Here is a 27,905-nt window from a genome sequence, read left to right on the forward strand (position 1 = left end):
CCCCACTAGATTGTAAACTCCTTGAGGGCAGGGGAGAGTCTGCTTACTCCATGGTGCTCTCCCAAGCATTTCAGCCAGTGCTCTGCATATAGTAAGCGCTCAATAAATTCCATTAATGATAATCGATTTATGATTTCTGTGCCAGGCTGGGTTCAAGGCTGTAGTCTAAGACTGGAGATTTAGGATGGAGGATGGGAGGGGTGGTTGACACGCTTCCTCAAATGGAGAAGCAGGAGAAGCAGAGTGGTCTAGTGGAAAGAGCATGAGCCTCGGAGTCATCATCATCATCAATCATATTTATTGAGCGCTTACTATGTGCAGAGCTCTGTACTAAGCACTTGGGAAGTACAAATTGGCAACATATAGAGACAGTCCCTACCCAACAGTGGGCTCACAGTCTAAAAGGGGGAGACAGAGAACAAAACCAAACATACTAACAAAATAAAATAAATAGAATAGATATGTACAAGTAGAATAAATAAATAGAGTAATAAATATGTACAAACATATATACATATATACAGTCAGAAGGACCTGGGTTCTAATTCCAGCTCCGCCACTCAGACTGCCAAAACCAAGACCCTCACAGATCCCCTCCCCTGTGGAACAGCTCCGAGACAGAAATGTAAAGATGGAAAGGGAAATGCGGAAGCAGAGTAGACTGGGAGAATGTTTCGGATTAAATTAGCCGCAGTCCAGGAAGCCATGGAAACGCACCTACTCATGTGATCAGCAGCACGGATCTTTAAGGACTGAAATCTGCCAAGACTTCAGTTTTACCTTCTGTTCAAACGGCAGACGGAAACTTCACAAAGCATTCCGCTGCTGGCTGGCGCCGTAGTGCAGTTCTTGGTCAACAATGGCGTGACAGAGAATGTTATTATTATCATTGTGGTATCCAATAATCTGCCAAGCACTGTACTAGGTGTTGGGAGTTTCTTGTATCTTGTATTTGGGGTAGATATAGGATAATAAGGTTGGGTCCGATCCCTGTCCTTCACTTAGTCTCAATCCTCCTCTTACAGGTGAGGAAACTGAGGCACGGAGAAGTTCTAAGTGCTGGATCTCAGGAGCTACTCACCTCCTGACAGTCATTTTGAAAGGATTTCAAGACACCCTCTCCCTCTGCTCTCTAACACATAATGATGCCATAGCAGTGATAAAGGTTAAACCAAATTCACCACCTGCAACAGCCACTGTCAAAGCTAACCCACATGGAGGGCAAAGTGAGTAATTGGCTCAGAAACGAATTGATCAGAGTGAATCTAAGATCCTTTATCACGGATCTTTAAGCCAGCCCTCCTGCCACAGAGCCTACAAATTCAATGCATCATCTTGAGGGGAAGAGAAATTACTCATTATTTTTCCTTGCCAGGAAGAGCAGAATCTTGTTTCTTGGCTCTCCGGACCACCAAATTTTCAAGTACAATAGTTCAGCTGGAACATGTCTACACCATTTTAATAAATCAAATCGCTCTCCTTATTTGCATCAAGAATAGGGCTATGCGGGCTAAAGGTTGGAACACATCCTTAAGATGTATGCTCTACTATGGCTTTCTTTTAAATTTTCAATCAGTTTCTCTGTCCCTGAATCCATTTTCCTCCCCAAATTGAACTGCAAATGTTAGTTTTCAGTGACTAGAAACTTCCTCATTATCATCCATCAGTCAATCAATAGTATTATTATTAATAAGAAATAATTATGGTAATTGTTAAGCACTTACTGTGTGTCAGGCACTGTACTAAGCACTGGGGTGGATACAAACAAACCAGGTTGGACACAGTCACTGTCCCACATGGGGCTCACATTCTCGATCCCCATTTTACAGATGAGGTAACTGAGGCCCAAAGAAATTAAGTGACTTGCCCAAGGTCCCACAGCAGACAAGTGCTTACTGTGTGCAGAGCACTGGTACTAAGCGCCTGGGAGAGTACAAATCAACAGAATTGTGAGAATTGATCCCTGTTTCTCTGTGGCCACACCGCTTCTCTGCCACTAGTCTGCTGTGTGACTTTGGGTAAGTCACTTTACTTCTCTGTACTCCGTTCTCTCATCTGTAAAATGGGGACTAAGACTGTGAGCCCCATGTGGGACCGGGACTTTGTCTGATCTAATTAGCTTGTATCTACCCCATTGCTTAGTACAGCACTTGAGACATAGTAAGAGCTCAAAAAATACCCTCTTTCTCCTCCTCCTCCTTCTTCTTCTTATTATTAATATCATTCTCTACTTGATTTCAAAGACTTCCAAGGCTGAGGAGGATCACTCCATCATGGAGTTGCCTCAGCATCTTGACCTGTTTCTCAGGGTCGCCAAACTTTCTTAGAAATTGCTAGAGCCAGGTCTGTTCATGATGTCCAATGTTACTGGAAGATCTCTGAACACTGGAGAATCAGTGTAGCCTAGTGAAAAGAGCACAGGCTCAGAAATCATAAGACCTGGGTTTTAATCCCGTCTCCTCCACATACCTGCTGTGTGACCTTGGGCAAGTCACTTAACTTCTCTGTGCCTTGGTTCCCTCATCTGTAAAAATGGGTATCCGTTACCTATTCTCCTTCCTACTTAGGCTGTGAGTCCCACGTGGGACTGATGATCTTGTATCTACCCCAGTGCTTAATACAATGCTTGGCACATAGTAAGCCCTTAACAAATACCACAATTAAGTATTTCTCTTATCGTGCTGAAACGATAGTGTCTCCATTTTGCATTTTGGTACAAAGCCACATTTCACTTATGGGAAAGCATGGTTAATCATTCACTTCAGTAGTATCTCTGAAAATTTTTGCATTGGGCAGAATCTCCCAGGTTCAGGTTGGTTCTTAATCTTAGCATCCTTAGGCCTTTTACTGGTGCAGAAATTACTGGCAAACAGCAGAGCACTTTATAATAATCTGCTGGTCTTTTTGAGTGCATATGTCAATGACATAGTCAATCAACCAGGAAGAATTTCCAGAAAGATAATAATAATGGCATTTATTAAGCACTTACTATGTGCAAAGCACTTTTCTAAGGGCTGGGGAGGTTACAAGGTGATCATGTTGTCCCTCGGGGGGCTCATGGTCTTAATCCCCATTTTACAGATGAGGTCACTGAGGCCCAGAGAAGTGAAGTGACTTGCCCAAAGTCACACAGCCAACAATTGGCAGAGCCAGGGTTTGAACTCATGACCTCTGACTCCAAAGCCCAGGCTCTTGCCACTGAGCCACGCTGCTTCTCCTTCAATGGTCCTCACTGAATTTTGGCTTCACATTCCTGCCAGCTTTCTCTGTCTTAATAACAAATAAATAATTATTATTATGGCATTTATTAAGCGCTTACTCCATGCCAGGCACCGAACTAAACTCTGGGGTGGAGACAGCAAATCAGGTTGGACACAGTCCCTGTCCCACATAGGGCTCCCGGTACAAATTCCCATTTTACAGATGAGATAACTGAGGCATAGAAAATTGACGTGACTTGTCCAAGGTTGCACAGCAGAAAAGTGGTAGAGCCAGGATTAGAACTCGTGACCTTTTGACTCTCAGGCCTGTGCCCTATCCAGTAGACCATGCTATTTCTCATGAAAGAGGTCTCGAAAGCCCTCTTCTTTTTTAAAATTTTTTTAAATGGTATTTGTTACACACCTACTATGTGCCGGGCACTGTACTGTAAGCGTTGACAGTAGACACAAGATAATCTTAGAACAGTGCTTGGCATATAGTAGGAGCTTAACAAATACAATAATTATTATTATCATAATCGGATCAAACACAGTCCCCATCTCTCACAGGGCTTATGGTCTAAAGAGAAGAGAGAACAAGTATCAGATTCCCATTTTGCAGAGAAGAGAACTGAGGCACTGAGAAATTAATTACTTCTCTGTGACTCAGTTACCTCACCTGTAAAATGGGGATTAAGATTGTGAACCCTGTGCGGGAAAGGGACCGTGTCCAATGCAATTACCTTGTATCTATCCCTGCGCTTAGTACAGTGCCTGGCACACAGCAAACACTTAACAATTACCATGAAAAAATAGTTAGGCCAGATCCATATGCCGTTAAAATGTGTGAGAAGCAAGAGAATAATTCTCAAAAGAATGTATTTCTCATGAGCGCAATTAAATAGCAGGCAGACAGACTCCATCTACCTAAACCATATGCTTGGCAGTTAATCCAATATGGTAAACAAATTAAGAACTCACATGGAAAAACACATTCACCCCCCAAGGCAGTGCCCTCTCCCTTTGAATCTAGTTACGTCCTACCGAATATTCCATAAATACACAGAAAATTCAAAGGGGATAAAAGGAGGAAACGTTTTGTTATTTAGTTAATGACACGATCTCACTATTAAAAGGTCGAGGGGATTACTGCCAGAGGTTGCTTTGGATTTGAATGAATTCTCAATTTCTTATATGTGACAAACAAAGAAAACCAGTTTGCAACAAAACTTGATCTGATTTGCATCGATACAAAGCCAGTTCCAAATTTTCTATGTTAATGAGAGTGAAGAATAGCCTTGGCTATTGAAACCTACCCAGGATTTTAATTAAATCGTTCCACAGCACAGCTCCTGCACCATTTTCAATTGGAAAGAGGTATTCTTACCCATCACCATCCAAATTCCTTGTGCAACTCAAGGAGAAAGTGAATACCACTACCCATAGGATCTGTTGTGTTGAGATTTACGTGAAAAAAAAACTGAATTCTAGGAAGCTATTGTGTTTTCTATTCTAGGATTACATTTTGAACTCCTCATGACATGGCGCGGTCAATTCATCAATCAACAGTATTTATTGAGCACTTACTCATGCAGAGTACTGTACTAAGCACATAGGAGACTATAATATAGCAATCTAATGGACACATTCCCTGTCCACAACGAGCTTAGAGTCTAGAGGGGAAGACAATGCTGGAATTGACATAGTAGCAGTTTGGATGGAGAGGAAAGGAGGGATTTTAGCAATGTTATGAAGGTTGAACTGACAAGATTTAGTGATAGACAATAATTGAATACGTGTATTGAATGGAAGAGATGAATCAAGAGACAGGAAGAACCGTGGTATTATCTACAATGATGGGAAAGTCAGGTGGAGGACAGGGTTTGGGTGGGAACATACGGAGTTCCCTTTTGAGCATGTTAGGTTTGAGGTGATGGCAGGACAACCTAACAGAGATGTATGAAAGTCAGAAGGAATTGAGAAGCTGCAGAAAGGGAGAGAGATCAGGGTGGGAGATGTAGATTTGTGAATCATCCACATAGAAGTGGTAGTTATAGCCAAGGGAGTGAATGAGTTCTCCAAGGGTGTGGGCATAGAAGGAGAATAGAAGGGGATTCATTCAATCATATTTACTGAGTGCTTACTTTGTGCCGAGCACTGTGGTAAGTGCTTAGGAAGTACAATTCAGCAAAAATAGAGACAATCCAGAACTGAACCTTGAGGGACTCCCACATTAGGGGGTGGGAGGCAGAAGAGAAGACTGTGAAGGAGATGGAGAATGAGCAGCCAGAGAGATAGGAGGAAAACCAGGAGAGAACAGTGTCCGTGAAGCTGAGGTTGGATAACATTTCCAGGAGAAAGGAGTGGTGGACAGTGTCAAAGGCAGTTGAGAGCACGAGGAGAATTAGGTTGGAGTAGAGGCCGCTGGATTTGGCAAGCAGATCATTTGTGACCTTTTAGAGGGCAGCTTCTGTGGAGTGAAAGGGATGGAAGCCAGATTGGAGGGGGTCAAGAAGAAAATTGGAGGAGAGGAATTTGAGACAGTGGTTGTAAACAGCTCACTCAAGGAGTTTGGAGAGGAATGGAAGGAAGGAGTCAAGGGAGAGATTTTTTTTAAGCTGGGGATACATGGGCACGTTTGAAAGTAGTGGGGAAGAAGCCATTGGAGAGCGAACAGTTGAGGATGACAGGGAGGGAAGTGCTTTGATAAGGTGTGAAAGGATGGGATTGCATGTGCAGATGAGGGGGTGGATCTTGAGGAAAAGGGTGATATCTGCAGATTCTGCTGGGAAAGATCGGGGAGTTGAAGAAGGGGCAGGAGAGAAGAGCAGGGTAGAATTTCAGGAGCTCATGTCTGAAAGTTTCAATTTTCTCAATGAAGTAGGTAGCCAAGTCATTAGGGGCAAAAAGATGGAGGAAGCAGAAGTTAAATGTCTGGAATAACTGGTGAGGGCAATGGACATGGCTGTCAATGAGGATGGAATAATAATTTTGCCAGGCAGAGGAGAGGGCAGAATTAAAGCTGAAAAGGATGAACTAGAGGTGGATGAGGTTGGCCTGGTATATAGATTTCCAACAGCAGCGGTCTACGGCTTATGCACAAGAGTGAAGGAGGCAGTCATTCATTCATTCAATTCATTCAATCGTATTTATTGAGCGCTTACTGTGTTGAGATCGTCAATTTGGTCAGCACAGGAAAGTCGCTTGGGTATGGAGGCTAAACAGAGCACTATGATTTGAGAAAACCATATGGGGTGAAAAGATGGGAGGTCTCTGTGGGGGAATAGGTCAGATTTGTGGGGAAGAGGTGTGGGAGAGAGCGCAGGTGAGGAGCTTGTGGTCAGGTAGAGGGATTTCAGAGTTGGTGAGGGTAGAGATTGTACAGCAACTAGAGATAATGAGATCAAGTGTGTGTCCAAGTCGGTAAGTGGGTGAGTTGGGTTGGAGCAGGAGGTCAGCGAAGTTGCGGAGTGATAGAAAGTTGACAGTGGAAGGGTCATCAGGAATATCTATATGGATATTAAAGTCCCCAGGGGTTGATGTAGGGATGGAGAAGGAGAGAAAGAATATGAGAAAGCGATCAAAGTCGTTCAAAAAGTTGGAGATGGGGACTGGGAATGGGTAGTTGATGACTTTGACTATTATCTGGAGTAACTGGGCTTCTAAGAGAGAGAAAGAAAGGGACAGGGGACGTGGAATGGTGTGAACACAGCCAGTGGATACGGCACAGGACTGGGAGTCAGAAGGTCATGAGTTCTAATTCCCGCTCTGCCACTTGTCTGCTGTGTGATCTAGGGCAAGTCACTTCACTGGGCCTCCGTTACCTCATCTGTAAAATGGGGATTGAGATTGTGAGCCCCACGTGGGACAGAGACTGTGTCCAACCCGATTTGCTTGTATCCACCAGGGCCCTTTGTACAGTCCCTGATGCCTAGTAAGTGCTCAACAAATACCATCATCATCATCATCATTATTATTAGTGGGGAGCAAGAAGGAAGCTAACACCTTCCCCTTTTCCAGTGAAGATGAAACCCCTTCTAGAGAGAGCAGCAGGCGATACCATGTCATCTAGAGAAAGCCAGGTTTCAGGGATGGTGAGGAGAAGCAGGGGCTGGATCAGGAAAAGGTTAAAGATGAAGGGAAGCTTCCCAGTGATGGAGCGGGAATTCTACACTCACACTTGGCTGTGGCTCTGTGGGGGTTCGGGGAGGATGCAGCACACCAAAGTTTTCAATCACTCAGTGGTATCTATTGAGCACTTGCCCTATGTAGAGCACTGTACTAAGCACCTTGGGAGAATACAATATACCAGAGCTGGCAGAACACGTTCCCTGCCCCCAAGGAATTTATTTTCAAGATGTCAAGTTCATATTTCAAGAGCAGTCTCAGTCAAGTACCATAAATGCTTTTCGGATGTTCTCTGAGACACCATGGGCATGACTAATGCACGGGAAACATTCTTTGTTGCTAAGGATTTCCAGAATCACATCTATTTCTGGTTATTTCTGCTTCCAGGACTCTGTGATCTGCAAGGATTCATCAGACACTTGGAAATAAATATTAACTTTGCTGTAAAATCAAGGGCTGTCCATATAAACATATCATATAAATGCTAGGAAACTGCCTGAATTCACATCAGCGTATATCTCATGTATCTGTAAATGCATACCTATGTGTAAAATTGGCTTAGGCAACAGTGCTGAATATCGAGGTATTCTTAAAGCAGCCTTTGAAGCTGGAAGTGCTTCAAAGTACTGGGAAAAGATGAGCATTTTGAGAAACAAATGTAAAACACATCAGCATGGATTCCATTAGGGATTTGTGGTTCGTCAGTGACAGATTAGAGGGATCCTATTAGGTCAGGGGGAAATGAATGAGTTTGAATGGAGGCTCTAAATTTCCTGAAATCAAATCAAACCATGACTAACACGGCACCATTATATCATTATCTTGGGATTCTTTGTTAGAAAGCACTCAGTGTCAGGGTTGTGCTGGGAAGAAAATTGGCCCCAATTCTTGATCACTAGTTTATAAGCTGAATGAAATCAAATACGCATTCATCCACACAGTGTGGTTCACTCTTCAGTGGCTGGGGTACATGGGACTTATGTGAGCAGGGCATAGGGAGAGCTTCACTGGGCTCAAACCTAAGGGCAGAGATCAGCTGTGAAAGAGTTCTTCCTTTATGAGCTCGCGAACTCTTCAGGGAGAAGGGGATGGAGGTTCTGCCAACAAACTCAAGAGAATCTGCAATCCGATTATTGGTTTCCAGGTATTCATTCCTCCGCAAGAAAATCCACATACGCAGAAAAAGGAGAGCAACATTTCCTTCACTAGCCAATCCCATTTATGCAGTCATTCAGAAATTCAAAAATTTGTGAAAGTAATAATGGGGTTCGCTCAATCACTCGTACTTACTGAGCACCTGCAAAACTGAGCATTTTGGGGAGCAGAGCAAAAATGGGAGAAACTCACAGGCCTTAAGGATCTTACAGTTAACTTAATGGGAGAGAGAAATCAGAGAAATCCTTAGGCCATTCCAAGGCTGCTGGAAAAAATCAGTCTTGTTTTTTCCCATAATCCTTTTGAAGCTGCATCCTAGTTCAATTATTTTTTAATCACCTTCAAGCCCTTATTTACCACTGAGATAATGGTTAACACGACTCGGGTTTTGTATTAACATAGTGGTGTACAACTATGTTCTGGGAGGAATGTCTCCATAACCTCTCAAAATCTGTTACGATACCAAAATATTTTCTTCTCCAAGTTTAGCATTTCCATGGGATTGACCACTGAAGCTGCATAAACATAAAATGCAGTCTCTGTCAACATCATACTATAATTCCATAAGAAAGTGCTTATTTATACCTCTGAGCCCAATTCTGTGAAATTCTTGGTCTCCCTAGAGAGTATAACTTCCTTATAAAGACTAAGGTATCAAAATCAGCCTTTGTAATATTTGATTAAACATCAGCCTTGGTCATGATCCTGTTTGGAAATCCGGTTCAGCCATAGTTACTAAGGCTTCAAATCCCTGCTCCGCCACTTTGTCTCCCGTGTGACCTTGGGTAAGTCACTTCACTGGGCCTCAGTTAGCTCATTTGTAAAATGGGGATTAAATCCCCTCTGTCTATGAACCCCATATGTGACCTAAGAAACTTGTTTCTACCCTAGTGTTTAGAACAGCTCTTTTACGCAGAGTAAGTGCTTAACGAATACCATAAAAAAGGCATATTCTATCCCAGATCTTAGATGCCAAAGGTAGCAGAAGTAACAGATACATTGGAAAAATACTCATTCAGGGCAGATTTCCCAAATTATATTCCAGCTTTCCTCCTCCAAAATAATGCACTCTACACAAGTGCTTCATCACTGTCTGTCACTGATATGAATCCAGTAACTTATGAGCATTTAGAATTAAAACATTCATATCATCTCAGCAATCACTATTTCTCCCAGAAACAGATTTTTTTCCCCTTCCGATAGCAGACCTAGATGTTTCTCAGCCCAACAGCAGGAATAATTACACCCTAATTCAAAATAGAAATCATTTCCAGCTCCGTGCATTTACAGAAAGAAAACACCACTTGTAATCTATATAACAGCTTAAAAGCATGAATAGGATGGAATTTCAAAGGAAACACTGTAATTAAAATCGATGATGAAAAAAACAATGGAAGGTGCTCAAATGCAATCCCAGAGTGAATGTTTGCCATGCAAATCATAATTTTAAAGCGTTAAAAATAGATCTGGAGTTGAAGAAGATGCAAATCCTCATTTAAAAGAAACTTAAGTGAAATCAAATGTCCGGGGATTGGTAGAAGAGCAATTCTCTGAATGACAAGCCAAAGGAAATAAGTAGTAACATAAGCAACATCTGCCCTGGTTTTTGAGTTGCCACCTCATCAACTGATTGAAAAAGAGAGAAATGAAACCAGAACTACTCTAGATTATAAGCATTGTGTAGGCAAGGAATGTGTTCGTCTACTGCTGTGCTCTCCCAAATGTTTAGTACAATGCTCTAGTAAGGGCTCAATAAATGCTGTTGGTTGATTGACAGAAACACAACACAAAGTCTTGTTCCTTTTGTTCACTCCCCCTCCCAGCCCCAAAGCACTTATGAACATATCTGTAATTTATTTTATTTAATGTCTGTTTATTTATAAGAATGTCTTCTTATTTTAGCATTTTACTTCCCTCTCTTCAAACAGTATATCAATAATTCAGCGATAATTCAATTACGGATTCCATATTTTTTGTTGAATCACGGCACTGAGTCCCACAATCGCACTATCCACATGTTGGGATCCTGAATATTCAACGTGGGGGCATATTTTTGTCTCTTGTTTAAAATGATTTGACTTTCCTGAAGGCTGAACAATGGGTCATAGAGATGCTAGTAAATGGCAGAAACAAATAGTTACACCGATAACAGCTCTTCGAAATGAGTTACATTTTAACCCTGCAGATCACAACTATGAAACTGTGTAGGTTATTTATTAGTATTGAACACTCACTGGAAACCAATGATAACTTAGGTCTTGAACCCTATATGACTATTAACTGCTCTGCCAAGTGATGGAGAGTTTCTTCAGATGGCTCCTTGGGGCTCAGATGAAGGGAATTGATTCAGCCTTAGAGCAGTGGCAAGTAACAGGTCTGAAGGGAAAGAAAGAGGAGTTCAGAAGGGCCAGAGGAGCTAATCAATCCATGATATTTTTTGAGCACTAACTGTGCACAAAGCACTGTAGTGAGTACTTGGAGAAGTACAATAGAACAATAGAACAGCACTATATAATGTGATATAATAGAGAAACAGTCTGGCCTGGTGGAAAGAGCACAGACCTGGAGACAGAAGAACATGAGTTCTAACCTCGGTCCACCACGTGTCTGCTGTGTGACCCTGGGCAAGTCACTTAACTGCTCTGTGCTTGAGTTACCTCACCTGTAAAATGGGGATTGAGATTGTGAGCCCCACATGGATCAAGGGACTGTATCCAACCCGATTTGCTTGTACCCATCCCAGCGCTTAGTACAGTGTCTGGTCCGTAGTAAGCATGCAACAAATACCATAATTATTATTATTATTACAGGGCCTGGGATCTGATCCCAGTTCTGCTACTTACTAAGGTGTGACCTTGGAGATGTCATTTAACTTCTCTGTGACTCAGTTTCCTCATCTGCAAAATGGGAATAAAATACCTGTTCTCCCTCCTATTTAGAATGCAAGCCCCATGTGGGACCTGATTATCTTGAATAAACTCCAGTATATTGCTAGGCATATAGAAAGAGTTTAACAAATACCAGTTATTATTATTAGTAGGGTGACATGATGTCTGCCCACAGGGAGTTTACAGGATATAGGGGGAGACAGACATTATCACAAATTACAGACTAGAGTATAAGCATATAAAAATAATAATGATGGCATTTATTAAGCGCTTACTATGTGCAAAGCACCATTCTAAGCGCTGGGGAGGTTACAAGGTGATCAGGTTGTCCCATGGGGGGGCTCACAGTCTTAATCCCCATTTTCCAGATGAGGTAACTGAGGCACAGAGAAGTTAAGTGACTTGCCCAAAGTCACACAGCTGATTATTGGCGGAGCCGGGATTTGAACCCACGATTTGAACCACGCTACTTCTCTCATAAGTACATATGTACACCTGTCTGCATGTTTTGTTTTGTTGTCAGTCTCCTCCTTCTAGACTGTGAGCCTGTTGTTGGGTAGAGTCCGCCTCTATGTTGCCAACTTGTACTTCCCAAGTGCTTAGTACAGTGCTCTGCACACCGTAAGCGCTCAATAAATACGAGTGAATGAATGAATGAAGGAAGTGTGGTCTAGCAAATAGAGCACAGCCTGGAAATCAGAAAGACCTGGTTTATAGTCCCAGCTCCGCCACTCAAGGGTGACCTTGGGCAAGTCACTTAACTTCTCTGGGCCTCAGTTATTTCATCTGTAAAATGGGGATTAAAACCATGAGCCCCATTTGGGAGAGAGACTGTGTCCAACCCAATTTTCTTGTACAGTGCCTGGCACAGAGTAAGTGCTTAACAAATGCCAAAAAGCAAAGGTCAGTGAGGAGGAAGCAGTGAGCCGAAGGAGATATTCAGCTTGGAGCATCAAGGTCCGGCTAAAGGGTGTTGAAGCTGAGGTGGAAGGAACGGTGAAAAGCATCCAAGGATCCTGAGACGAGACGATCCCTTGTGAGTAAGGCAAAGTACTGAAGCAGGAATAACAGGAATGGGGTGATTTAATATTTTTTCCCAATATAGTTTCCAAGTTAGCCTCACCTGTTCGAACATTTCAGACTGAGTAGTCGTAAAGACATCATTTCCTTCTGCATGTGCCCAGATGGTTAGTTTGGTAACCTTCACTGCAACTCAGCGGGGCTGCAGCTAGAATCTGAATGATTCCAAGCCATCCCGCGGTTTTCCTTTTTTATGGGTTAATAAGTTATTAATACTCTTCCCAGCCTAGGGAGGAACTCCCCAGGCACTGGAAAACATTTCTTCTCTCAGAGGGGGGCCAGGATTGAGCCAAGTTCACAGAGTTGTAAGATACCCACGTGCTCGCAATCATCTTCCAGTGAAAGCTCACTGTTAGCAAAGGATAAAATGGCCGAGAAAGTCAGTGAAATTCATGATGTTTTCCTAAGAATAGCCTGTTTCCCACCTAAAGCACTTCCAGATGCCAATCTGTGATGAGAAGAAGCAGCATGGCTCAGTGGAAAGAGCCCGGGCTTTGGAGTCAGAGGTCATGTGTTCAAATTCCAGCTCCGCCAATTGTCAGCTGTGTGACTTTGGGCGAGTCACTTAACTTCTCTGTGCTACAGTTACCTCATCTGGAAAATGGGGATTAAGACTGTGAGCCCCCCGTGGGACAACCTGATCACCTTGTAACATCCCCAGCACTTAGAACAGTGCTTTGCACATAGAAAGCGCTTAATAATTGCCATTATTATTATTATTAAGTGATATTCACTGTGAAAATGCTAATACTCTTCAAATAGCATATTTGGAAGCACCATGGTATAGGCCTTAAATTATCCCTTATTCAACTATTCCTCTGAGCTGTTTTCTTTCTAGACCTGGTTTCTTTCTAGACCTGTTTGATTGTCTTCTAAGCACTTTATTTAAGTGAACAAGAGTAATTCCTGTCACTAAAGTCCCTAGCAGTGGTAGAATGCCAAGAGATGGAACATGATGTTATATTGTACTCTCCCAAGCACTGAGTACAGTGGTTTGTGAACAGTAAGTGCTTAATACATACGACCGAATGAATGAATGATGGGTCTTTAGGCCTGGATTCCATTTTGTCTGCTAATAAATAATAATAATAATGAGAATATTTGTTAAGTGCTATGTGCCAGGCACTGTACTAAGCGCTGAGGTGGATACAAACAAATCGAGTTGGACACAGGCTCTGTCCCACACAGGACTTACACTCTTAATCCCCGTTTTACAGATAAGGTAACTGAGGCCCAGTGAAGTGACTTGCCCAAGGTTTACACAGCAGACAAGTGGCGGAGCTGGTTTTAGAACCCATGACCTTCTGACTGCCAGTCCTGTGCTCTATCTCCTAAGCCACCATTTCTTCCAAGCTAGCACATTGTATATCCACCTCTCTCTCCTCTGTTTCATTTTATTGAACAGTTTAATTTGTTAAAAGGCCTGAAAAAGGAAGAAGTTAGATCAGGATTCCTAACTTGCTTATCAGTAGGTTTTGGTTTTTTTTTTTCCCCACCAGATCCTGATAATGGAGAGAACAAGGCAGGGCCTAATAATTAACCCAGATAGAATTAACTGCTGTTCGTATAAAGGTTTGTATAATGATTTATGCTCTTCAATCACTTGTGAAGCTAGAATGCTATACCAACTGTATATAAAGCTCTTCCTCTAGACTGTAAGCTTGTTGTGGGCAGGGAATGTGTCGGCTTATTGTTGTGTTTGTACTCTCCCAAGTGCTTAGTACGGTGCTCTGCACACAATAAGTGTTCAATAAATACAATTGAATTAATAAAGAAACTCTGTGTTGCTTGAAGTTGATCTGGCTTGGACTAGTCGAGAACACTCTGCCTGTCAACCACCACTCCCTACTAGTCCTAAAAGAAATGCTAGTCATAGTAAACTTGTCTCTGACATAACCCTTTTAAACAAAATGGAGAGTCTGTGAAGTTCCCTTCCACACATATATTCAAGGAGGTTTGAAGATAAATAAGCACACCTAACATTGTAATAGCTGCCCGAACAAATCACTTTTCAAATAGTGTTTCTCCATTTTATGCCCACGATTTCCCCTTCACGTAAAGGATTGCCTTCCCAATGATCGATTATATTCTGTATTTTTTTTGTTTCAAAAAGCTCAAAGTCTCCTTTGTCTACAGGATTATTGGTTTTCCAATAACGATTAAATTTCGCAAGGGCAATCTTCTGCAAAATTGGCTTGGATACAGGCTTTGTTTAAGACCGTTCGTATTGGAGGGACATGTGAATACTTCTTAACTATAGATTGGCCCCCACATATTAATATTCTTTCACCTGCCTGAGGGCCCCCTCCCCTTCCCTGCCAGGAAGGGATCAATACATCTGTTGCACCTGGCCCTGTGAACCACCTTTTAATCAATCAGTTGTATTTACTGAGCACTTTCAATGTGCAGAGCACTGTACTGAGTGCTTGGAAGTGAATGGTATAATAATAAGAATAAGAATGACATTTATTAAGTGCTTACTATGTGCAAAGCACTGTTCTAAGTGCTGGGGAGGTTACAAGGTGATCAGGTTGTCCCACGTGGGGCTCACAGTCTTCATCCCCGTTTTCCAGATGAGGTCACTGAGGCACAGAGAAGTTGAGTGACTTGCCCAAAGTCACCCAGCTGACAATTTGCGGAGCTGGGATTTGAACCCATGACCTCTGACTCCAAAGCTCACGCTCTTTCCATTGAGCTGCCTCTCTGAGCCACGCTTGGAAGACATGTTCAATCAATCAATCGTATTTATTGAGCGCTTACTGTGTGCAGAGCACTGTACTAAGCGCTTGGGAAGCACAAGTTGGCAACATATAGAGACAGTCCCTACCCAACAGTGGGCTCATGTTCCCTGCCCACAGGGAGCTTACAGTCTAGAGGGAGCATACAATCTCCTGCCTGCCCTAAGAACCTGTTGTTGGGTAGGGATTGTCTCTATTTGTTGCTGAATTGTACTTTCCAAATGATGATGATGATGGCATTTATTAAGTGCTTACTATGTGCAAAGCACTGTTCTAAGCACTGGGGAGGTTACAAGGTGACCAGGTTGTCCCATGAGGGGCTCACAGTCTTAATCCCCATTTTACAGATGAGGGAACTGAGGCACAGAGAAGTTGTGACTTGCCCTAAGTCACACAGCTGACAATTGGCGGAGCCGGGATTTGAACCCATGACCTCAGACTCCAAAGCCCGGGCTCCTTTCCACTGAGCCACAGTGCTCTGCACACAGTAAGTGCTCAATATGATTGAATGAATGGGCTCCCATCATGTTCCCCCCTGAATTTGGGTGTCCCCTCTTCACCCCAACTTGTGGAAACTTGCCTTCCTCACCTCCCCTGCTTTTTCCATGATTCCCCGGGGCTCACTGTCTGTCCAGCTACAGACTGAGGGAAAGAGGAGAAAAAGGAACAGGGGAGAGGGAAGAGGAGCGAAGGGATATCCTGGTGAGAAGCAGCATGGCCTAGTGGTTAGAGCATAGGTCCAGGAGTCAGAAGAACCTGGGTTCTAATCCTGGATCTACCCTCTGTCTGCTGTGTGACTTTGGGCAAGTCAGTTCGCTTCTCTGTGCCTCTATTACCTCACCTGTAAAACGGCCCCATGTGGGACAGTGACTGTGTCCAATCTGATTATCTTGAGGCTATCCCAGAGCCTAGTACAGTGCCTGGCACATAGAAAGAACTTAAATACCATACAAAAATAGACACGTACATATATAAACAGGGGTTCTGAAGATGGAGAAAATACTAAGGGGGTTATGGGGAGGTTGCAACAGGAGTGTTGTGAATTCATGGGGAAAGTCTTCCTGGTACTCTCAGGAGGACTTTGAAGAAAAGAAACTCCTCACCATTGGGTTTAAAGCCCCTCTTACCTCACCTTGCTAATCTCCTACTATAACTTTATAACTATAACTTTCCTGCTCTAAATTTAACCTTCTCACTATACCTCCATCTCTTCTATCTCGCCACCGATCTCTCACCCATGTCCTGCCTCTGGCCTGGAGTGCCCTCCCTCCTCAAATCCGACAATGACTCTCCCCTCCTCCAAAGCCTTTTTGAAAGCACACCTCCTCCAACAGGCCTTCCCTGATTAAGCCCTCCTTTCCACTTCTCCCATTCCCTTCTGAGTTGCCCTGACTTGCTTCCTTCACTCAACTCCATCCCCCAGCCCCAAAGCACTTCCGTCCATATCTGTAATTGATTTATTTATATTAATGTCTGTCTCCCCCTCTGTACCGAAAGCTCCTTGAGGGCAGGGGATGCATCCATTTATTGTTATATCATACTCTCCCAAATGCTTAGTACAGTGTTCTGCACACAGTAAGTGCTCAATAAATATGAATGAATGAATGGAGGGAGGGCCAGTTTAGGGGATTTCTTTCTAAACCGGTCTGGGCTATTTTTATTCCCAAGTTTTACAAAATGCAAAATGTCCAGGGACTTGTTTTCTCCTCTTCCTCCCACCTGTCTTATCAGGGGTCTCCCTGCACCACACAGCACTGTGGCCTTCTAGGAAGACAAAGGCATCGAGCAAGCCGTAGATCTGAGCAGCCCCTGGGTCCCTGCTTATTTCTCAGTTCCTCCAAGGCCCAGGGGAGGCAGGGGGTGGGTGGGGAGAGCCTGAAGATGGATTGCTGCAATAAATGACCCCTCAAGAGCCTCTTTTCTCCCCCCAAACATCTGCAATTCAGCAGAATGTAATTAGAGCGCAAAAGACTGTGTCTAATTAAGAGATGGTTTGCACAGGGATTTATGTGAGGCAGCAAATAACTACGGCAGGTAATTAAACTTGGAATTAACAGCCAGAGGCTTTTGGAGCCGGGTTCTGTGGCATTCTTCCCAGCAGCGGGCAAGCAGGTTGGGTCATGAAGATATCACCCATGGGAGACCGTCGCTGCAAAAAGCGGACTTTAATATGCTCCAGGAAGGAAGATATTTCACCTCCGAGGCTTTAGAACTCTGGAAAGCAAGCAGCCATGGAGAACTTTTAGACTGGGCTGGCCTCGGTTGTGTCCCCTGTTATCCCTCTTCCAGACGCCTTTTAATTTAAATTCCCTTAAGACTCTCCCAGCTCACCCCACAGCCTCACTGAGACACCTTTTTTCAGATCCTCCGTAGGGTTTACTCATTATCTTCTTTGGTTAGTCACAACTCAGGATTTTCCAAAAGCTACGAAAAGCTTTTGGGAGAGACTGTTTGCTTTTCACGACTTCGCCTCCTCTGTCCCTTTTTTCTTCTGAGCTGTCTGGGGAGAGAACCATAGACTAAGTAGATATGATACCTCCTTAAAATCTAGTGGAACGGGCAGGGAAAGTGAAGCGTTGGTCAACAGAGAGCTCTTTCCTCTCAATCAGATTACAGAATTCAGCCATTTCAGATTACAGAAGCCCCTTCCTCTCAGCTACCATTTCTCCTGCATGGGCTGACCCAGTAACTGGTTATTATTATTAATAATCCTAGGGATACTTGTTAAGCACTCACTAGGTGCCAAGCACTGAGGTAGGGACCAGTTAATCAGGTTGGACACAGTCCCTGTCCCCCATGAGATTCGCAGTCTAAGTACGAGAGAAGAGGATTTAATCTCCATTCTACAGATGAGGAAACTGAGGTTCAGAGAAGTAAAGTGACTCGCTCAAGGTCACACAGCAGACGAGTGGCAGAGCTGGATTAGAACCCAGGTCCTCTGTCTCCCAGGCTCCTGCTCTTCCCACTAAGCCATGCTGCTTCTCAGGTTGCCGTTAATAGAGACGCCACTTGATTTCAGAAGGAGCCATTTTCGTGGACACTTTTCTTTAGTGAAAATTGCGTGGAAAAGATTCAAGAAGGAACCCCTCCTGCTTATTTGAGGTTGGAGATGCTTAGTTTTATCTATAAAGGCTCCCATCTCAAACACGATAGTTAAACTATATTGGTTGAATCAATCAGTAATATTTCTGGAGTGCTTACTCTGAGCTGAGCACTATACTAAGCACTTGGGAGAGTATCATAGAGCTAAAACCACCCCAGCCCTTAAGGACCTTACAATCCACTGGAGGAGCTTATCATCTAGTGACTTCTAGTTTTTCAAACCTCTTTTTTCACTGGACTGGGAATCATGCCTGAGGCAGGAGCATGTCCTAGTGGAATGAACACTGTCCTGGGAATCAAGAGACCTGGGTTCAAAACCCAGATCCATCACTTCCCTGCCGTGTGACCTTGAGCAAATCACTTAACTTCTCTGTGCCTCAGTTTCTTCATCTTTCAAATGGAAAATTAAGAGGGCTTCCATGACTAAGCCCTCATTTCCTTTCCTTCAACTCCCTTCTGCATCACCCTGACTTCCTCCCTTTATTCATCCCCCCACCCAGCCCCACAGTACTTATATACATACCTGTAACTTATTTAATTTAATGTCTATCTGCCCCACCTCCCACCCCACCCCGTAAGATCACTGTGGGCAGGGAGTGTGTCTGTCATATCGTTTTATTGTACTTTCCCAGTAAGCTCTCAATAAATACGATTGACCGATTGACTGAGGAAAAAATACCAGCGCTCCCTCCTCCTTGGACTGTGAACTCTGCATTTGACTTGGTTATCTTGCATCCATCCCAGAACTTCACGTAGAGTGAGCACTTAAATACCATTATTCTTACTTTCGTAGTCCTGGCTTTGTCTTTGAAAGTTACTTCTATCCGCAGGAAACTTTCTGCTTCCTTTCTAGTGCTTCATTTTTGGAGAGTCAAGCTGAAAGCATAACAGCCCAACAACTCACCCTTCCTTATGTATTCGCTTTCTGCGGCTGCCTCATTTTGGATCTTCTGCTGTTGCTGCCATCACAAGCTAATATCTGAAGCCTTCTGGTTTGTTCGGCTGTGGGGGGAAAGAGTTGGAAGGCAGACAAGGGATCCCTAGCAGTGATTGTTATATCCAGAGCTGCAGAAGGGCCATTTCAGCTCATCTGTCCCACCAAGAGAAGCAGTATGGCCTAGTGGATAGAATCAGGCCTCGGAGTCAGAAGGATCTGCCGCTTGTCTGCTTTGTGGCCTTGGGCAAATCATTTAACTTCTCTGTGCCTCGGTTGCCTCGTGGGGATTAAGACTGTGAGCCCCATGTGGGGCACGGAAAGTGTCCTACCTGAATAGTTAGTATCTACCACAGGGCTAAGTACAGTGCCTGACACATAATAAGCACTTAATAAATACCACTAAAAGTAGCCTAAGTGCCCTAACTTCTCACAACTTGCCATAATACTTCTGTATACATCTAGCTCTTCCTCTTATTTTTAGTTCATTTTAACATCTGTCTCCCCTGCTGGACTCAGCTCTCTGGGAGCAGATTATGTCTACTAATTCAAACAGATTCTCCCAAGCACTTATACACTGCTCTGCTCAAAAGAGGTGTTCAATAAATACCATTACTTGTTGGATGGATGGATTGATATCAAGTAGTCATCATCTCCACCATCAAGGTATGTCCCGAACTTCAACTAATCTTTTAATTAAAATGATATTTCAAATACATCCTGACATTTATACATCAATCCTCTCTCCAGGTTCTAATAAAGCCCTTTGAAGGAAAGCAATTGGTTTCATCAAGAGGCAAAAATCATGATTTATGCAAACAATGCTTAATGTTTTGGACATCAATCATTAATCCAAAAAAATAAATAAATAAAGAGGTGGCTTATAGCTGAATGAGGCTAGAAACTATAGTGAGCATTTAAAAGCATGTAGTGACATTTTCTTCCAAGAACTTGAACTGAATTCTAGTGTCTGCCATCACAGCCTACATTCTAAACCACTCTAGGGTGGGAATTTGAAGTGTAAGGATATTCACTTCGTAGCCTTTAATTTTTCCCAAAGTCTCCCCAGGGGACCAAGTTCCAGCTTCACCAGTTTTTCATTAGTTATCATTTGCAATGTTTTGCTTTTCCTGAGCTTGGCACAGTGAAGGAGAATGAGGAAATCTTCCCTAGTGGTTTTAGTTGACAGCACCACTCAGCAAGAAAGAGCCCTAACCAGCCTGAATTTAAAGTCATTTTGGGTTCTATGTAATTCCCAATACACTTTTCTTAGAGTTCACACAAGTCAGTGTCGCCGTACAGGGCTTCTGATTAATTTTCAAAATGCAGAATTTACTAGAGGAATTTGGCTCCTCACCTTATGCAAACCCAGAATACATATTCATGACAAACGCTGACTAACAACAGTATTGCAAAGAAAGACTTTCAGTGCGCCAGACCTTCGGAGCTAATCCCACACCGAATTAAATATTTATTTCCGGTATTTCGCTCGCCGTAGAAACGCGGAAACGGAGAAGCGCTGAGTGGACGGTAGCTTCACTTTTATCCTCCTACAAGTTAAAAGTTAAACAAGAAGATAAATCTAAATATCCCCGTTAAAGAGTGAAATGGAATTGCCTTGCATCAAGATAATACTGGCTAGGCCACATAAATCAGAAGAAAATATCTGTCATGTAATAATAACTTTGGTATTTCTTAAATTTTTCTTATGTGCCAAGAATTGTACCTGGTAGTGGGAGAGATATAATAGAATCAGATCTCCATAATCCCTTTCTTCATCTGTAAATGGAGATTAAATCCTACTCTTGTCTACTTAGGTTGTAAGCCCCATGAGGGTTAGGGAATGAGTTCAACTTGATTGTTTACTATCTACCCCAGGGCTTGGCACAGAGTAAGTGTACTATACAAAGTACTGTAGTTACCATAGGGACATGGTAGAGTGTAAAGATGTGTAAACAAGTGTCGTGGGACTGAGGTTTGGTGACTATCAAGTGCTTAAGTGACACAGCTCTGAATGCATAGCATTTTGAAGATCTTTACATTCATAAATTGGGTGTTGAAGACACCGTATTTATCTCTGAAGATCACCAGCCAGAGGTAACCTTAGTTCCCTAAGCTCATATACTGCAAGCTCATTGTCTGTTTCATTGTATTCATTCATTTAACTGTATTTATTGAGTGTTTACTGTGTGCAGAGCACTGTATTAAGCCCTTGAAAAGTACAGTACTCTCCCAAGCGTTCAGTACGGTGTTCTGCATGCCATAAGAGTTCAATACACACCACAGATTGATTGATTCTGCCCTCTGGCCCCAGAAATCGCTCAGTAAATACCACTGATTGATTGATTGAGGCTAAGAGTGGAACAGACGAATGCTTCCTTTAACACCTTTAAGGGCTAGCTGTCAGCAAACTAACCTCCAGATCACATGCCCCCTTCTAGACTGTGAGCCCACTGTTGGGTAGGGACTGTCTCTATATGTTGCCAACTTGTACTTCCCAAGCGCTTAGTACTGTGCTGTGCACACAGTAAGCGCTCAAAAAATACGATTGATGATGATAATGATAACAAAGCAATAATTACAAACAGGAGCTGCTCTTACTTGATTATGCAATCAGAATGCTCGAAGCTATTCCTGACCTGAATAAACAACAGGAGATGCCTAGAAGGAGCAACTCATTGGGAAGTGTTCTCAAGACTAATTTCTAAAAATGTCATAATGAGTTTGAACTATAGGTGAGGATTGTTTGCCAACACTTTTTGCTCCTTTTTTTCTAAGTGTATTAAAGCACCTATTTGGGCAGGTGATCCGTTGTGGGTTATTTTCTTTTATCTGCTTGCATTTATGATTTTGGCCTGGAGAACTTTGAATTCAAAACAATGGATATCTACCTGTGTTTTAGGATTCAAGATGAAGCTACTGGCAGTACTATTTACCAGTATCATGTGTAAGTGTGTCTGAAGAGACCAGTGAGAAGGAAATCACAAAACAGGTGTCCTAATGCTGAAAATTCCCTGCATCTAAATACAGTTTAAGCCTTCAAGCAGTAAAGCCTAGTGAAAAGTTCCTGAGTCTGGGAGTCACTGCGACTCTGCCGCTTGTCTGCTTTGTAACCTTGAGCAGTTCACTTCACTTCTCTGAACGTCAGTTTTCTCATCCGTAAAATGGAGATTAAATCATCCTCTCTCCTACTTAGACTGTGAGTCCCATATGGGGCAGAGACTGTATCCAACCTGATTATCTTGTATCTAACCCAGCACTTACAACAGCACCTGGCACTTAAGTGCTTAACGAACACCATAATTATTATTATTACAATGCAGTAGAGTTGGTAGACATGATCCCTGCTCTCAAGAAGTTTACATTCTAGTGGAATGGGCAGATAATACATCTGTAGTTTTGATAAACTTTCCCTAGTACTCTCTAGGAGCTCTATGAATACGATTATTACTCCTAGGAACAAATATTCTCTTCCACAAATAAGACCCCTGGAAGAAAACACAGGAGCCTCTAACTCCTATAAGTTCTCAATCAACTTTTTTCTAATTTATGCTTTGAAAAATCCACATTCCCTCCAAGCAATCAGAGGCAGTCCTTTTCAAGCACCACCAGAAGCTGTATCTAATCATCTATCGGGAAATGAAAAGGTAGAGCAGGTTTTTCTCCTGTGATTTATTTGAACATAACTTCAGCTGAAGATCACAGTTCCCTACTTCCAATTAAAATGCAAGGGAACTTGAGTAGCAGTGCTAGTTTTTATAAGTGCTTTCTGTTCAGCACACTATACTAAGCACTAGGAGAAAGTGAACAGGCAAGAGTTAGACACAGATTCTGCCCCTGAAGGGGGCTCGCAAGCTAAGGGAAAAACTTGAGAAACTATTTTTGGTTCTATTACCATGGAGCGGCTGAACTTTATCCACTTAGCAGGATATTTAAACTGGATATAGAAGTGTGATCATTTGAGTAAATCAAAATGGAAAGACAGCAGTGAAAAAGGCATCGCATGAAGACAGTGCCAGCTTCTTCGGTGCCTAAGGGATTAGGTTCCAAACCACAGTGTGTCTGTTTCAGACCATAACGTTATCTTTAATACAAATAGAACCGTCATTTCTTCTGACATGAAGCAAATGAGTTGCTAAAAAAGCCTTTATTAGACCTTTCAGCACCTAACTGAACATTGTTGGCACCTCATAAATGTGATGCCCACAATAATATTTTGGCTTCTGGTCCAGTGAAAAGCCTGTGGCCTTTACCAATGTGTGAGGAAATCGACACGTAACAGGCACTGTAAGTAGAGTTGGACACGACCGGATGGAAGAAATGAACTCTGGAAGCGTTCTTAGTTTCCAGAAGAAGTCGTGTGCAGAGACCAAAGTGGATTCATCAGCTGCGAAGCAGTATGGCCTAATGGAAAAAACACAGCGCTGGGAAACATGAGACCTGGGTTCTAATCCCAGCTCTGCCAACTTGCCTGCTGTGTGATCTTGGGCAAATCGCTGACTCTCCTCAACTGTAAAATGGAATAAACGCTGTTCTAAGCAGCATGGCTTAATGGATAGAGTACAGGCCTGAGAGTGAGAAGGACCTGGCTTCTAATCCCACCTCCGCCACTTTGCTGTATGGTCTTGGGCAAGTCGCTTTACTTCTCTAGGCCTCAATTGCCTCATCAGCAAAATGGGGATTAAGAATGTGAGCCCCATGTGGGACATGGACTGTGTCCACACTGATGATCTTATGTCTATCCCAGTGCTCAGTACAGTGCCTGATACAGAGTAGGTGCTTAAGAAATACCAATTTTTTAAAAGCCTGGAATTGAATAGCTGCTCCCAATCACACAACAGTGTTTTGGATGCCAACATCATTCATGATGAGGCAAATTCATTCACTCATTCAATCACATTTATTGAGCACTTACCGTGTGCAGAGCACTGCACTAAGCACTTGGAAAGTACAATTTGGCAACAAAAAGAGACAATCCCTGCTCAACGACGGGCTCACAGTCTAGATGCATACTGCCTGCTCTCCCCAAGCCTAGAAGGGAATCTGGGAAGGGGGAAATAACTACTGAGGATTCACATAGTCTTGTGGTTTCAGGTTTAAAGCAGCCTTGAAGGTAGGAGGATATGTGAGACTGCGGAGAGGGAGAGAGATAGGGGTTGAAGATGTAGATCTGGGAATCATCTGCATAGGGGTGGTAGTTGAAGCCATGGGAGCAAATGAGTTCTCCAAGGGAGTTAGGTGTAGGTGGAGAATAGAAGGGGACCTAGAACTGAACCTTGAGGGACACCCATAGTTAAGGGATGGGAGGTAGAGGAGGAGCCCTTGAAGGAGACTGAGAATGAGCTGCCAGAGAGATAAGAGTAGAACCAGGAGAGAAGTGTCAGTGAAGCCGAAGGTTGGATAATGTTTCCAGGAGAAGGTTATGATTGAAGGTGTCAAAGGCAGCTGAGAGGTCGAAGAGGATTAGGATGGAGTAGAGGCCGTTGAATTTGGCAAGAAAGCGATCATTGGTGACCTTTGAGAAGGTGGTTTCTGTGGAGTGAAGGAGAGGGAAGCCGGATTGGAGGGTCAAGAAGAAAATTGGAGGAGAGGAACTTGGGACACAGCAGGTGTAGATAACTCACCCAAGGAGTTTGGAGAGGAATGGTAGGAGGGAGATGGAGCGATAACTAGCGGGAGCTGTGTGGTCAAGGGAGGGGTTTTTTTTAGGGGAGGAGAGACATGATCATGTTTGAAAGCAGTAGGGAAGAAGCCACTGAAGGGCGAATAGTTGAAGATGGTGCCTGGGAGGGAAGAAGGAAAGGAGTAAGTGCTTAGAAGAGTGCTTGGAACTTAGTTAATGCTTAACGAATACCATTAATATTATTATTATTCTTCCCTCTCCCTTTCCCCTCTCCCCCTTTTCCTTTCCTCCCTCTCTGCCCTCCTTCTCACAGTCAAAGCCCGGCCTCTTTTTATGGCATGCAGAGGTCACTCCAACTCGGCCCTACTCACAAGATGGATTCCTTGGTGCTCCTCCCTGAGGGAAGAGAAAAGCAGCTTCCTGTACTTTATGTGGCATTAGTTTGTAACCGGCCAATCAGAGGGTAGGATTGGGAAGGACCTAGGTGGGTCAGCTAGTTAGCAACTGTAGCCGGAAGGGAAATGGTGACTGGTTCTCAATTCCCTCACCTTCGGGGAGAAGGCTGGTCTTGAGACAAAGAGTGGTGGTGAGGATAGGGATATAGACATTTGGTGTTCACCAGACAGGAACCCCCAAATCCTGTCTGACCTGGGGAGGGATGATCTGGAGGGCTTTAGGAGCAGCAGAAGTTAACAGTCAGTAAGTCAAGTGTATTTATTGGGTGCTTACTGTGTGCAGAGCACTGTTCTAAGTGCTTGGGAAAATATAATAAAATAACAGACACATTCCCTGCCCACAGTGAACGTACAGTCTAGTGGGGACTAAGCTCTCCTAAGGTGATTCCAAGGGCTATTTTGCAGGGTTTAGAGCTGGGAATCCCCAGAAAGGTCACGCGCCCAGGTCTCCTTCCTTCCCAAGGTGACCAGAGACCTGGCCTACCAGAAGAGAACAGAATAATGGACAATGGTCAGTAGTTCCAGACTGAAACGATGAGAAAGGAGAGCAGAGGAAACCCTTGGAAAATCCCCAAAGCGATTGGCATGAGAGGCCATGAAAGGAATTCCTGTTGTCCTTTGAAACCAGATGATTTGAACTGTGGCAAAAACTGCTGTCAGAAAATCCATTTCTAGGAATTGTTAGTTATGATAAACCCCAAATAAAGCACTAAAGTAAAAAGCAAGGAAAATGAAATGATACTGTACCAATTCAAATGCCGACAGTCTAAAAAAATTGGAGTCCTCTTTTTAAGACCATTCTTAAAATATACCACCTGTTTTCCTTTGTCTAAAAATCAAACAAATTGCATTTTGAACGGTGTATCACCACCCCATTGTTTAATAAAATGCACTGTAAAGTTTGTTCAGCAAAAGCCTGATGTCAGCTTTTAAGATTCAAATGCTGTTAAAACTTTCAGAGCTTCTCCAAGTGTCTTATATTGAATTATGGAAAACAAGATATTTCAGTCCTTTTTTGGGTCTTTTCTCCCACCTAGTCATTTGGCTGTGGCCTTGATGTAAAAATACGGGGTCTTTAGAATTCACATCACAGAGCAAACCTTTAAACAGGTTTTTTCAGGCCGACATCAAATGAAAAGTTTTCAGTTATAAACAGAATGCATGAATTCTAGAAATAAAAACTAGCCTAGAATTTCCAGGATTTGTGGAGGAAATGGGACTAAAAAGAAATTAATCAGTTTGGAATAGGTGAAGGGTGATCTAATAATTCATAATGCAATGATAGATTATCTACGTGGAGATGACAGAAGCTTGTGCTATTTTTCATGTCTCCACATAATATGAAATCTAGCTTAAAATTCAACACTAAGGATTTAGATTGGTTTAAGGGCCTCCTGACATAGTTTATTGGATTAAAGTGGAATCTGGGATCTTCCGCTCAGAATTCCAGGAAACATAGACTAGAAATTCAATTAATGGTATTTATTGGGTGCTTACTACGTGCAGAGCGCTCTTAAGCTCTCGGAAGAGAACAGAATTGGAAGATGTGTTCCCTGTTTACAAAGAGCTCACATTCTACTTCTCTTGACAAATTGTAGAGACCAGCATCTGAATGAGAGTTAAAATTGTACATATATCCTGCCGCTAGTCCGGGACATTCAGATAATGCTGAAAAAATGGTTGCCAATTGAGGCAGTTAAGCTTCACCAAAATATCAAAATAGTACCTTAAATAGCTCTGTGGTTTCAGCAAACAAATGACCCAAAAGAGCAGAATATTTTGTCAACAGTTCTTTAAACAAATCTGCTTACAAGCAATAGCCCTAAGTTGAAACCCCTTATTTTTAAAAGTAACTCGTTTCATGCCAGGTCTGCAAGTAGTTCTGGAAGTTTATCCTAACTCACAGCTGCCCCAGGGAAGCAGCACGATCTAGTGGAAAGAAAATATCATCATTTTTTTGTGTGTGGTATTTTTAAGCGCTTACTTTGTGCCAGGCATTGTTCTAAGCTTTGGGTACATACAAAGTAATCAGGTTGGACACAGTCCCTGTCCCACAAGGGGATCACAGCTTTAATCCCCGTTTTCAGATGAGATAACAGACACAGAGAAGTGAAGTGACTTGACCAAGGTCACACAGCAGAGAAGTGGAGGAACTGAGATTAGAACCCAGGTCCTGCTGGCTCCCAGACTCGTGCTCTATGGTACTTATTGAGAACTTACTATGTGCACTGTAGTAAGCACTTGAACATGGGACTGGAAAGGAGATGTCCTGGGTTCTACTCCCAACTCCTCCATTTATCAGCTGTGTCGCCTTGAGCTAATGTCACACAACATCTCTGTATCTTTGTTTCCTCAGCTGTAAAATGGGGATAAAACACCCCTTCTCCTTACCTTAGAGTCTATTTGGGACAAGGATTGTGTCTGATCTCATTATCTTGTATCCTCTCCAGTGCTTAGCTTTAACAATGGCATCATCATGCATTATTTATCATTATTTAATGGGCTACATCTTTTCCCCATGGGAACTACGTATGGGCTAGCTTTAGCCTGATGGTCACAGGGAGTCACGCTTGGACTTTTCTTTCATTCGTTCATTCATTCA

General features: G+C 43.0%; 1 protein-coding gene across 7 annotated transcripts in view; it reads right to left on the reverse strand.

Annotated features, from left to right (window-relative positions):
• PDE1A (phosphodiesterase 1A) overlaps positions 1 to 27,905 on the reverse strand; it is a 213,518-nt gene that overhangs the window by 87,288 nt on the left and 98,325 nt on the right. Inside the window, exon 1 of one of the 7 annotated variants that reach the window (XM_038751269.1) lies at positions 12,495 to 12,572. The exons of the other annotated variants lie outside the window; for them this stretch is intronic. Within the exon in view, the coding sequence (XP_038607197.1) occupies positions 12,495 to 12,547 (53 nt within the window). The 5' untranslated portion in view covers positions 12,548 to 12,572. Of the gene's footprint in view, positions 1 to 12,494; positions 12,573 to 27,905 lie in introns of those variants that run through there. 7 annotated transcript variants of the gene reach the window in all.

This window comes from Tachyglossus aculeatus, chromosome 9 (genome assembly GCF_015852505.1).
Source record: "Tachyglossus aculeatus isolate mTacAcu1 chromosome 9, mTacAcu1.pri, whole genome shotgun sequence".
NCBI lineage: Eukaryota > Metazoa > Chordata > Mammalia > Monotremata > Tachyglossidae > Tachyglossus > Tachyglossus aculeatus.